At 33.0% G+C, this 14,042-nt stretch overlaps 1 protein-coding gene across 1 annotated transcript; it reads left to right on the forward strand.

Annotated features, from left to right (window-relative positions):
* Positions 1-2,260: 2,260 nt before the first annotated feature.
* LOC145558506 (uncharacterized) lies at positions 2,261-12,627 on the forward strand. The gene is made up of 6 exons (XM_081619775.1): positions 2,261-3,285; positions 3,409-3,629; positions 3,776-3,989; positions 7,940-8,025; positions 10,730-10,821; positions 11,602-12,627. The coding sequence occupies exons 1-6, from the start codon at positions 3,193-3,195 to the stop codon at positions 11,847-11,849; spliced, it is 954 nt and encodes a 317-aa protein (XP_081475901.1). The 5' UTR covers positions 2,261-3,192; the 3' UTR covers positions 11,850-12,627.
* The last annotated feature ends 1,415 nt before the right edge of the window (positions 12,628-14,042 follow it).

A 14,042-nucleotide genomic window follows, 5' to 3' on the forward strand; every position in this document is an offset into this window, starting at 1 on the left:
AGAGAATCTTGATGAGAATTGGTGAATTGTAGATGAAAACTGGTTCATCAAAACGGAGTTTTTAATACGCTATTTATAAAGAAAATCAGCCAAAAAGATAAAATATCAAAACAGAGTTCTGGCGCACAAAAAACTGAGTTGGCGCCAACGCTGGCTATTGGCGCTAGGTGCCAACATTAGCGCCAGGCGCCAATGCTAGCGCCAGGCGCTACAGCTGGCGTTTGGCGCTTATCTGGAAATTCACGCTTTTTCTTAAAATCAGATAGAAATTGCCGTACAGGAGGATAAAATCGTATCTTTCTCAAAAAACGTTCTTTGATTTTAATTAAAACTCTGAAAATTCAACAAAAGTCAATTTATCAATGCTAATTCAATTAGGAATGAAAAGAACCTTCTAGAAGAATCTAGAAGACTAAAACCATTCCTAATTGCATTAGGAATAATAAATCTATATTAGGCCCTCCCCTAGATCATTGGGCCGCATATAAGGCTGAAACCGGGCCCAGTTCAGTAAATTGGCCATAACTTCCTCAATATTCATCGGAATTGGGCTTATAATATATCGTTGGAAAGGTCTTGTCAAGCCCCATCCAACTACACTACTATTGGACCCATATCATGGACCAACCAAACTGGATTGACTGTTTCTTCTTAAAATAAGTTTTCAAAAAACAGATAGAAATTAAAAGAAATTAAAACTATCCGCAACACTAAACTTTCCACACTTTCACTTCATTCGATTATGATTCGACGCGAAAGGTACTCATCACCAGGTTTGGTTTTGGGGAGACACAAATGGGTGTCTACAGATGTACAGTAACTATATTGTAAATTAGTAAAGAGCAAAACAAGTTGGGCACGTGTGGGCCCTATTACCTTCCATCTCTCTCTTCCTTTGTCATTTCATATTCTTCTTTCAGTTTATTATTTGGTTGCATAAATTATTCAATTTATCATCTTCCTTCATCACGTGTGGGCCCTATTACCTTCCATTTCTCTTCCTTGGAGGCTTGGAATGAGTCTGGGCGAATTATCGACCAACAAATTCATCTTCTTCCCACTTGAAACCCTTGGTTTAAATTTACTCCTCTTATCCTTGATTTTCCATTCATCATTCTTCCTAAACACCCATTTATCCAATTTCCATTCATCAAAACTCATATCAATTATTGTAACTTCACTTCTCGAGTACGATTTCGAGTCAATTACTTCTTCTACAACATCATCATCAAATTTCACTTCACCATTGTTTTCGATTTTGATCATTTTCTTCTATTTTGATTTTGATATTTCAATTTTATGCATTTTTTCTTCATATTATTGCTTTTTTTTTTAAAAATTTTGTTGTTGCTGATTTTTCAACTCCGAGCTAATCGATGAAGAAATTGGGTAAAATTACACCTGCTAGTGAAGCCGATCAAAATGCTACTTTTTTTTTTTTTTTTTTTTTTGGTAATTTTGTGTTTATTTATGTTGATTTTGATACTCCGTTTTGCATATGTAGCTTAATTACTTTTGTAAAAAAGGGTCACTTTTGTGTTAAAAATGGGTCACTTTTGTAAAAATAAAGGGTCAATTCTGTGAAAAAAAAAGGGATTATTTTTGTGAAAAAAAAAGTCACTTTTGTGCAAAAAAAAAAAAAAAGTCACTTTTGTAAAAAAGGGTCACTTTTGTGAAAATATGGATAATTTTTGTAAAAAAAAAGGGGTCACTTTATAAGAAAAAAGGATAATTTTTCAAAAAAATTTCGATGTACAATAAAATTATTGTAAACCGGGGCATGCAAAAGTTTTTGTTAAATTTATACGCAACATTAGACAAAAAGTTAGAACGCCAAATGTCGTTGTTTCGTGACCTGACTAAAAGTTTATCTTTATATATTAGTTACTTCCTCCGTTTTCTTTTAGATGCAACACACCCTTTAGCGCGGTAATTAAGAAAGGTGGAGTTTACGTGATATAATAAACTTTAAAATAGGATGAGTGGTTGTTAGGAGTGTAATTTAATGAGCCGTGTGCTTTAAATAAGGGAAATGATATAGTTTTTCCCTAAAGTAACTTTCCTTTTATAGTGTGTTGCAAGTATTGTGACATTTCCTTTTTAGGGAAGTGTTGCAAGTAAAAGAAAACGGAGGAAGTATATGATATGATTTGCATAAAATCTTTGAAGTAAGACAGATAAAATAATTAATGACATAAATCTACTCCTCTGTTACTTGATATCTTTATTTAATCATATTGGATGACTTATTCTACTATCTTTCTAGCAAATAAAATAATAAATAACCAACTTTCATTTTCAATTTATAAACCACCCCTTTCCCTTATTGAATTTGATCATCATATCCGTACTTTTCCTTCCTTCTCTCTCTTGTTTCCATCATCAATTTGTTAAAGGGCTCTGAAAACCTGGATTTTCTGTTCAATTCTTTTTTCTTTTTATTTTTGCGTAAATTTTACGTGTTCTTGGTCCTCCTGTCATCCTTTTAACTATATTCGATCGACATAATTTCCCAATTCAATTTTCATCTCATATAAAACAATATTTGATTGCGGAGAATATTGAATATCATGTAAATATTGTATGACTTTCCTTTATAAACTCGCAGAAATTGATCAACACATTACGAAACAGAAGATGGTTTACTTTGAGTTAGCTTAAAGATTTTCAATTCCCTATATTTTACTTCTTCTGCTTTGGTCTCCCCGAATTTTCGTGGAAATAATAAGCAAGTTCTCGCTGTTTTAATACAACTCCTCTTTGTGTCAACAATTAATTTTTGGGGTCTTTAATACTCTGTAATATATTAATATAACGGAGTATTATTTACTTTTTTAAAGTAAGATAAAGAAAAAACATTAGAAATTCTCCGAGAAAAAAAAAAAAAAAAAAAAAAAAAAAAAAACTGTACTCCGTTATAAAGAGTAATATTTCCGCTTTCTAAACCGTCAAATACTTTCAAAAAAAAAAAAAAAAATTCTAACCCCGTTTACATCTTCCTTCTCTCTCTATCTATCCTAAGGAAAGAAGTATCCTCCGACAATCTCTCTTCCCTTTTTTTTCTCCTCTGTTTTCTTTTTTCCATTATTACATTCTATTTTTCCTTTTTTTCTAAGAGTTTAGGGAGACAGCTCCCTTTCTCCCTACCCTAGATTAATTTTCTCCTTTTAAATCAATATTAATCAGTCAATCATGGTTGTTGTAGAATCAGGATCAATGCATTCCAACCTCGATTGCTTCCTCCATTGCACTACCCCTGTTGTTCCTTCCCAATTCCTCCCCAAGGTTCATTTTGTAATTTTTGTAATGATTGAATTTTGCAGGGATCGCATCTATCTTTTATAATTGGGTTCAAAATCAATTTTAATGATATAATTTATATCCTGTGTGCATGTTGTTTGTTTGCAGTCAGAGATGAGGAACTTGAATAGGTTATGGCATCCGTGGGAAAGAGAAAATGTGGAATATTTCAGGTTAAGTGATCTTTGGAACTGTTACGATGAATGGAGTGCTTATGGTGCGGGTGTTCCCATTGTTCTTGATTCGGGTGAAACTCTTGTACAATACTATGTTCCTTATCTCTCTGCAATCCAAATCTTTACCAGCACTCCTTCCCCACCTATTTTCAGGTAGGTTTTATAAGTCAATTGATTTTTTTTTTTTTTTTGAAATGTCAATTGATTTTTTTATTGGATTATTTCTTGAAAATATTTTTTGATTAATAATAATAAGGTTACTTGGCTATGATTAAACCAATGGATTGTTGTTGTTATAGGGAGGATACGGATTCGGCCGACGGCGAAACGAGGGATTCGTATAGCGAGTCGTGTAGTGATGAAAGTGAATTGTCGAGATGGGATGGATGTTCATCCGAAGAAGGTGGGTTTGAACAAGAGAACTTATGGCAATTGAATGATAGGTTGGGTTACCTTTATTGTCAATACTTTGAGAGATCAACTCCGTATGGTAGAGTTCCTCTTATGGACAAGGTAACTCTTCTCGTCTTTCGAATCACTTGCCTCTGTTCAACAAATTCCCCTTTAACAAGAAATTATTATATACACTTTAGCGCAAAATACACTTAAAAGATATTTTTTATTACTTAATTAATTATCAAATAAACAAAATTAAAAATAACCTTCAACTTACTTAATAGTTACACTTTTTAACATAAGAATAATAAAATTTACTCCTTAACAAATTTGATTGAAATTTAAAAAGTTTTTATAGGTTTATGCTACATTATCTTACATTCTACTCGCGAATATTTTATGTGCATACTTGGGTGTTACTGACTCACCGTTAAGAGTTTTAACCAATCCAATATAATTTGCCAGGCAGTGCCATTTATTCGTCATCTTGTATTATGATTATTAATGGCCTAAAACAAATAGTTGTTTGTTGAAAATTGTTTTATATTAAAAAAAAGCTCAAATTTAAAAATGTTGACTCAATGAGAAATTTATAATATCCATTGTTTTTTATTCTTATCTTGTATTACCTCCGTTCCCGAAAGAACGACCCATTTGGCCTAATTTTAGTCCAAAAAAAAAAAACCCATTTGCATTAAAATCTCCACAAATTTGCAATAATATTTATGCAAAATTAGCTTCTTCATATAAAATTTTGTTTTCCTATGTACTTTTATTACTTTCTCTCTCTATGTTTTTTTACAAACCTCATGTAAATTTATCTTTTCAATATAATTTTATTTCTTTTTATTTAACTTTCTTAATACCCGCGAAATCAATCCAAATGACTCGTTCTTTCGGAAACGGAGGGAGTACTCCGTATAGTTTTTTTCATTTTGACTAAGTTGGATTTTGTATTTATAACACTCGTCACGTCTTAATGAGTGATAATTTCAAAGAATGGAGAGGAGGTGGGGCCCGAGTCATCAAGTAGGAAATATCAAAGCTGATACAAATACAATTATATATTTTCCTTACATACAACACCATTAGAAATTTGACACATAATCAAAAAAAGAGAAAATTAAGAGTAAAATATAAATTGAATTATAATGGAACGTGGGCCCATTATAATAACCAATAAAAACATGTCAAAATAAAGTTGTAGGGACCACATACAACAATTGTATGTGTAGCCTTTAACGAAATATCGGTTAATGACTTTGGTATTGTTTTTAGGGAAGGATGGGGTTGAGCTTGTTATAAAATTTAATTTAATTATCTATTTCAAAAAAAAAAAAAATAAATAAATAAGTAAATTGTTGTGATGGATATAGCAAAGAATGTCACATTGAGTTTAAGCTATTCTTCTTTGTAGTTGATCTTAACGACTAGTTAGTCTATTATGAGTACAGAATAATTTGTTGCTTTCATTGTCTCTAATTATTTAATTCAACTATGGATTGAATGGATAAGAATATTAAGTGGTGGGACTTAAAGTTATTTTCGTAACTTTTGATTCTTCATAGACACTATGGTAAGAAGATACTTCTTAGGGACTTACAAACAGAATAATGGGGTAAACTTTAGGTAGCTTAAGAGTATTCAATGGATTATATTTGTGAATGGTTACGGAATGGCTAATATTCTTCCCCTTTTATTTTGCCAACTTTATGTCTTCCCAATGTTCACTGCAACTAAGTTTCTATTTGCAAGTTTGCACCCAGTGAAAATATATTGAGAGATTCAAAAAGTTTAAACTTATTATCTCATGTTTTAAGAACATTACATTCATAAGTGATTCTATTTATTATTACCGTGTAGATACATTCCATAATATACTAGAAAACATATTGAACTATTATGGAATATAATATACTAGAATCATACGATGATACGAGTAATAATACTACCATTTTCTTATAAGATATGTAAGGCAATATTAGCCATTTAAATGAACTGATGTATTTTACTTTTAGAATGAAATATAATGAATAAAATTTGATCAAGATAAAATCAACAATATTATAATTTGACATTTGCCAAATAAGATATTTCAAACCAGAAAGTTTAATCTTTAAATAATATAGAATATGGTTATAACGTTTTAACGTTTAAAGATTTACAGCGTAAAATATTATAATGATAAAATAACATGTGTTGTTTCTGATTATTTCTCTTGATTATATTTGTATTAGGTTGGGGGGTAGGCCCCGATGGGGTAGTTATAGACACTTTTCCATACTTTGTATCATGTCAGAAATTTTCATATGTGGCTGATTACATCGTATGGCCGAGATTACTTATTTAGGGGTTCTTTGGTCGGTCTGAGGCTATTCGGTCGATCAGAAGTTACTTGATCGGTCAGCAATTACCTGATCGGGGGTTACTCAATCGGTTAAGAGATATCTAATCAATTTTTGATGTGTATCAGTTGGTCACATGGTGTGGCCAACCACAGAGAAAACATGTTGTATATATCGATAGATAAATTCTTGACAAAGGTTAAGATTAAAGGTGTCAATTCGGTTAAACAGTTCGGGTTTGGGTTGGGTTTATCAGTTTCGGGTTATAACGGGTTGAAATAATAAGCGGGTCGGTTTGGGTTGGTTTTGAAAATTATCGGGTCAGTTCGGTTTGTTTTTTAAATTGCAGTTTCTATTCGGATCGGGTCCTTAACGGGTCGGGTTCTAGTCGGTTCGGGTTATAATCAATTTGGGTTGAACCGGGTCGATTTGAAAACGGGTTTAGCCAGTTTAATGTGGGTTTCGGTTAAAAACAGTTCGAGTCTTAATCAAGACGGGTTGTAATTGGTTCGGGTCATAATTAGTTTGGGTTTAACTGTGTCGGTTCGAAAATGGGTTTCGGTTCAAAACAGATCGAGTGAAATTGGGTCCAATCATTATTGTTTCAGGTTATAATCGGTTTAAATTGAACTTGGTTGGTTTGAAAACGAGTTTACCCAATTTGAAGCGGGTTTCTAATCAAATCATATCGGGTTCAAATTGAGTCGGATGATTATCGAGTCGAATTAGTCAGATAACGGGTAGGAACGAGTCATGTTATAATCAAGTCAAGTCATAAATAAGTTGGGTTTATCGAGTAGTGGGTTGAAACAGATTAGATCATAAAGATATTGGGTAACAGGTTGTAAATGACTCAGTCATAACGGGTTACGGGTTCTAAACGGTTTGGTCACAACGGGTTATGGGTCATAAACGGTTCGGTCACAACGGGTTACGGATTATAACTGGTTCGGTCACAACAGGTTACGGATTGGAAAGATTTAGGTTTATCGGATTTTTATCGGGCTTTAACGGTTTTCGGTTTAAAACGGGTCGGGTTACTATCGGGTTTAAACGTAATCGGTTTGGGTTGCTTTCAGTTTCGGGTTGTAACAGTTTGGCTTGATAACGGGTTGGGTTAGTAACGGTTTGCACAAATTTGGTTCAGTTCGGTTTCGGGTTGGAAAAAATTGGGTCGGGTCAGTTTTTGGTTTCCAAAAAACGGATTTTAAACAGTTCAGTTCCTTTTCGGATCGGTTCGAAACAGTCGGGTGGGTCAGAAACTGACAGCTCTAGTTAAGATATAGAAAAATTCTCATGTATACACCTGTTACTAGTGACCATATTGATATTTTCTTTTGTTGCCCCAAGTATTTTAGACTTTGTAGCTTAGTGGGTGATTATGGTATGGCATTATATCAAGCGTGCGTGTTATTGGTGTCAAATTGTAATTGTAATAACCACTTATTGGCTTAGTGTTACTAGTGACCATATTTGACAATCTTGTATAATGCTATCATCTTCAAGTCCATTTACATTTTCTTTTTTTATATACTTTTGCTGGAAAAAGTAAAAGAATTTTGTTACATCTCTTGTGCATAAAAGGTTAAATTTTTTGTATTTTGATTGTGACACATGAATGTGCAAACAAAGTTTGTTGAATGTTTCACAATTTTTAGCTCTAGTGAACAAAGAATATTCATTCTTTTATGCTCACAATTTTGTCTATTTTTGGTTGTTCAGATTAGTGAATTAGCTCGGAGATACCCTGGATTAATGTCATTAAAGAGCGTTGATCTCTCTCCCGCTAGTTGGATGGCTGTTGCCTGGTAAATACATTCTTCATTATATCACGAAATATTATGCCCTTTGTTTTTTAAGTTGACATATTCTTTTAGGCACATTTACACAAATTTTTTAAAAGTTGGCGACTGAGTGGGTGTGTACAAATAAGGTGGTTTTAAGTATAAGATAGACAAAGGGAACAAACAAACAAAACAGACAATAAAAAAAAAATTGTATAAGATAGAGATAATATACTATAATAAAAACACTGAACGGATAAGATAGTAGTTTTTTAACTTTTTTTTGTACAAAAAGAGTATTTTTGGTAAACTAAGTAAAAAGTAAGGATACTTTTGTCCAAAAAATGGAGTAGTGATAGACCACTACCAGGTATGGGCTCCCTTGGTCCATACCTAGGGGGAAAATTGAAATTTCATGTAAATTCTTAGACAGTAACTCATTTGTTACTAAGCGGTAAAAAAAACTCTCTTTCCTCTTTTCCCCTCTCTCCTCTTTTTCCATTAGAATGCTCACCGGAAAACCTTTGTTTTATTTTTTTTAATATTCTCATCGGAAAGGTGTTGGTGATGGTGGTCGTAAAGTTTTTAATTTGGCGAAATTTTCACCGGAAAACCAATTCAAAAACCTTTGAGTGAGAGGAGAGAGAAAATCACCATCACCATCATCTTTTCGTTTTCGTCTTCATCAAGTACAGAGTACAATAACAGTATGAAACCATTAGATAACAACATACAAATAAAAATAACAGTATACAAATGAAAAATAACAGTATATACGTTAATAATAACTGAGCACCGACAAACAATTAATGTCGTCGACTTCAACTTTCTCACATCCAAATTTTCCGAATTTCAACAGTACCTAGCAAAGAACTCGCCGTTTTTCATGGTTGAAGTAGTAAATTTGCACTCCGGTGAAAAATTCATCGTCGATCTCGTGATTAAAGTAACAAATGTTTAAAGACCTTGAAAATCCTTCGCCGGCGTCCGACTATACTACCTTTCATCAATTAAAATCCACATAACCTTTTGTATTTTAATCAACCACATAATTTGCTACTCTGTGGATGAAGACTTGAAGAGTAATCTTTTGTATTTTAATCAACCACATAATTTGCTACTCTGTGGATGAAGACTTGAAGAGTAATGTAACCTCGGTTGATAAGTATACTCCGGCAGAGAAGAATACTCCATAGCCTCACCCTCACTCCTCGATTTTTGGGGGTTATGTTTCTTTTTTACCCACTCTTTCCTTTTTCATTCAATTTACATTAAAATTTTAGTTAGAAAATAATCTTATATTGTGGTATGGACAAGTACTAGTCCCTACCTGGTAGTGGGTAATACTTACTCCAAAAAATGAATGATGAATTACACTAGATTTAAAACATAGAAGTAGTTTCTTTCAAAAAATAAAAAAACAAAAAAACATAGAAGTAGTGGGCAAAAAAAAAAAAAAAAAAAAAAAAAAGCATAGAAGTAGTGGAATACCTAACATTTATCACATTTAAATTGGAAAATATGAAGTATTATACGGAGTATTATATTACTCCCTCCGTTTTTAAATATTTGCTCCATTTCTTTATGCACAGAGTTTTTAGGAGAAATGAGAGAAAATAATAATATATGGAGGTAGTAGGGTAAGTGGAAGAATAAAAAATTATAAAGAGCAAAAGTAGTGGAGAGGATTGGAAGAGAGACCGAGAGAAAATATGTGGTGGGTCCACTAGGTGAGAGAAATTAGTTAAATATTGTAAAAGCTTTCCAAATAAGGAAATGAAGTAAGTATTTTAAAACGGTTGAAAAAGAAAAGTAGAGCAAATATTTAAAAACAGAGAGAGTATTATAGAACAAATGGAGTATTATAATTTAACTTTTGATTTAAGAAGTTAATTAAAAGAAAGTATAATAATCTATATCTATATCTATACTTAGTATTTAAAAACACAAACCACACATTACTCATATGTCACATGTCACCACAAATCACTCATATGCCACATGTCATCACAAATCACTCAACCTTCTTTATCAAAAAATAAAGTTTATGTCTTTATGGATTCTGTAACTTGCAAATTTAAGTAAGGAAATGAAGTGTTTCAACTACACCAAAATAAAGTCGTAATCTTTCACCTCCTAAACTTTTTTTTGACACGGTCTTTCATCTCCTAAACTTAAAATAAAGTAATAGTAAAAAAAAAAAAGTTGAGCTAATTAGTCCGCATTATATAAACATATAAAGTACAATAAAACAATGCCGATTCATATATAGCACAAATAAGCAACACATTACAAGGAAAATATTCTAAGTAATAACCCGTGCATGAAACGGGCCAGAAGGCTAGTTATATTATAAGAAGGATAGAATATTATGGCTCAAATCTCGACTTAAAAAGTCATACAATAATTACATCATAATATTATGGATTTTGCTAACGAACGCCGCGGGGCGTTGGATAAGCATTTAAAATGTTATCTAAAATGATATTAATTAAGGAAAATATGACAAAATCACGCGTTGATCGGTATAATTAATGTTAATTTTTAATTTATCCTTCTACTTTTAGCTAGCTTATCCAACGTCCTCGGAACATTCATTAGCTTTTGCCTAATATTATACAAGATTAACAGGAAGAAGTAATTTTCAGCGTGGAAAATCATTTTTCAACGCAATTAGTGTAGTGATGCTAACCAATGTGATATTGTGATTTTGTCAACATTGGTGCAGGTATCCAATATATCACATTCCAATGGGGAAAACTGTAAAGGATTTGTCTACATGCTTCTTGACTTACCACACCCTTTCATCCTCGTTTCAAGGTATTCTGTCAAATCACTTGAGTTGATTTGTTATTGTCAAATCTTAATTTATTTTTATTATGGAGTACTGATTGCCATGTTTGAAAATGCACCCTTAAAATTGGTTGTTTATTTTCTCATCGAGGTGTTAATCTGTGTTCTCGGTGGAGTTTGGATTGGGACCGGGTTGATCCGATTATTTTGGACTTAAATCATGCTAAATTATTGGGTTTTTTTTAGATATAGTATTGGATTGACTCACATCGTGCTAGGTCCAATTGTTTCACGTTGTTACTCTAGTCTCAATTATTTGAATTAAATATGTAATATATTACCTCTATTTTTTTTAGTTGACACCGTTTGACTTTTATAATATTTACATATTATGCTTTGACTCGCTTTTGTTATTTATAAATACGATAAAATATAGTCATGCAAGATCTTGTTTGAATCGACTTGATATATATTTTATTAATATACATTTTTTATAATTTTATAATGTTGATAGTTACAAATATTAATCGTTAAAACATGTGTTGACAAGCGTGATAATAAAAAGGTGTCAACTAAAATAAATGGAGATAGTATTACTTATATTATCTCTAACCAAGTCCATTTCCTGCCATCATTTCAGTTAGGATAAAGAAGAAAGTAAGAAACGATGACAAATTTTGTATACATTGTACAGTTTGGACTATAAATTTGTACGGTTTTGTGATATTAACATTAATGTCAAGCAGTCTAGATAATTTCTCAATTCCAACGTGTTTCTTACCGAATATGTTGCTGTCATGAAACTAGATATGGACCACAACGACGACATGGAGGCCCCAGAATGGATAAGGAAGAGAAAGGAAGGAGAAGGCATCCCTCTCCCAGCTTTTGGTCTTGCCACTTACAAAATGCAAGGCAGCGTGTGGGTTTCGGGGAGGGGCGGTCGGGACCAGGATCGAGTTGTGTCACTCTTGAGTGTTGCTGATTCTTGGCTTAAACAACTTAGAGTTCAACACCATGACTTTAACTATTTCACCGGGATTAGGCGTGGCTGAAACGTGTTTCAATCCTTCATTGATCTCTTAACAAAAATCTTCTCCTTTAACCCACTGTAAAGGAAACTGACTCAAGAGTTCTCCCATTTTTCTTGTGGTTTCTCTCTTTCTTTTCTTGGTTTTCTGTTAAAAAAAATGTATCTAATTTTGTCTGTCCGTCGAGAACACCTAAATTAGCAAAAATATAAAAGGTCGAAAACCCCCCTCAGTGTCTCCCTGTAATGCACATCGAAGCACTCATCTCAGTACTATACCTTTTCGATCCGATTTCTTGTTGGAGTCTCTCATTTTAACTTAGTAGAATTTGGGATAGGTGAACCCAAAACTTTGCTTAAACAACGGTTGATAAGTGATGAGTTTAATTTAGAGCCTGAATACGAGTTCGTGACAACAGTGGATATGGTAGTAGGGACCTTCTGGGGCTGATAAGAGTAGTAGTTGGTTGATTTCGTGGCGTTGATAGTGGAGGCTTATCTAGAGCTTTATTTCCCCCTCACCAATCTTTGGTGGTACTCAATATGGATTACTTTTTCACGAGCAAAAGAAGATGGTTATCTTGCTTTTTTCAAGTCATGGGTGGATTGGTCCATAGAATAATGTGGATAAAATGTAGAGAAAAAGGCAGAGCATGTACTACTTTGTTCAAAATGTTAATTTTTCAAGGGGTTGTGGTGTATATTCTTCTCTATTTCAATGTAATGAATCCATGAAAGATGCTTGAAAAAACGCTTTGTAAAAAGCTCTTATTGCATCAATTAATCACATCTATCTTTATGTATGTGTGTGTTATTGTTCTTTATATAAAATATCTCAGTAATTCCCATAATAAGTGTTGGTGTTTATGGGAATAAACCATAACACCAATTTTAGGAAGAAGAAACCAAGGATCTTTAAGAGCAAACACAATGACTGTTCACATCCATTGTGGTTATCACTTATTTTATTAATTTTTCTATCTTTCACCTTACATATAACCATTCTTATACACATTTAATAACCAACTAGTTTTAGGTTTGGGCGATGTTCCGGGTCATAAATTAAAGTGAAATATATTGGTGGTTTTATAATTTAATAAAATATTATTGAAATTTTCAAAATTCATTATAAAATATGCAATAATCTAACTTTTATAGTTCATAGTAGTTTGTTTTATTTGTTACAAGAATCCTTATCTACCACATAAATTTCTTCAAAGTAAACACATGTTATGGTTTTAAAATTGCTATATATTTTTGTGTTACATATTTTAAATACGGATAAATTACTCTCTCTCTAGAAATAGAGAGCTTCTCACTCTAGAAATAGAGCTACCCTCAAAGGGTGTTTTTGTCACGGTGGTTTGCTTTTCCTACCCTCCTAGATTCCCACCCCGTAATCATCATTATATTTTTGGGTAAATTGTGCTTGAGGGTTTTTTGCCGCTCTGTGCCTTTACCCTGGGTTGCCATCTGGCACTACTAACTGGTGTCTCTCAGAAAGGCCAATTGCTTTAGATCAAACAATCATTCCCTTGTTAACGACATAGTTCATTATACTCTCTTGTGTTACTCTTGCTTATTGTCGTTACTTGGTTTCTTCTTTCAACTATCTCATTTCCTCATAACAACAGCTCAAATTAAACAGATTTGGTCTCTTTTTAAATTTTTTGGGTTTCTAAATCACCAATTGATTACGGCGGTAATTCTCTTTTACCAAAGCTAATCTGCATGCTTTTTACACCATCAACGAGGCAGAAATGCGAAGCGCCTCCTTGTCATGGTGGCTATTATATAGAACTTCTATTATCACAACCTTTCCACCTCTTCTCAGCTCTTTTATCACTTCTCTTTTCACTTCTGTAACTCCACTTTGTTGCTTATACCCCCATAATGCTTGAGCGCAGTATATATGTTAGGAACATTAATAGGTCAGCTGCACTAGCAGGGCTTTCTAGCAGAATTGTGTGTATCGGTACCTCATGGATTATCGCACTTTGAGCCCTACCTGTCTGCCTCCATTCGAGACATCATAAACACAAGATGGAGAACAAGGGGCTACATTGATGTGTTTAAGATGAATGATCTTTATGTTTTTAAGTGTACCAATGAAGAAGAAAAAAGTGACCTACTTGCAAAAACAAAAGCTTGTTTCGATGGTGCACTGATGGTCTTCGCACCATGGTGGCCAAACCAAGTGCCACACACGGTCAGATTC

Source organism: Chenopodium album, chromosome 9, assembly GCF_948465745.1.
Source record: "Chenopodium album chromosome 9, dcCheAlbu1.1, whole genome shotgun sequence".
NCBI lineage: Eukaryota > Viridiplantae > Streptophyta > Magnoliopsida > Caryophyllales > Amaranthaceae > Chenopodium > Chenopodium album.

Coding starts and splice junctions, on each gene's coding strand:
- LOC145558506 (XM_081619775.1), top strand. CDS start 3,193: ATGGTTGTTGTAGAATCAGGATCAATGCATTCCAACCTCGATTGCTTC. Junction 3,990..7,939: donor GAGTTCCTCTTATGGACAAG/GTAACTCTTCTC, acceptor TTGGTTGTTCAG/ATTAGTGAATTAGCTCGGAG. Junction 8,026..10,729: donor AGTTGGATGGCTGTTGCCTG/GTAAATACATTC, acceptor ACATTGGTGCAG/GTATCCAATATATCACATTC.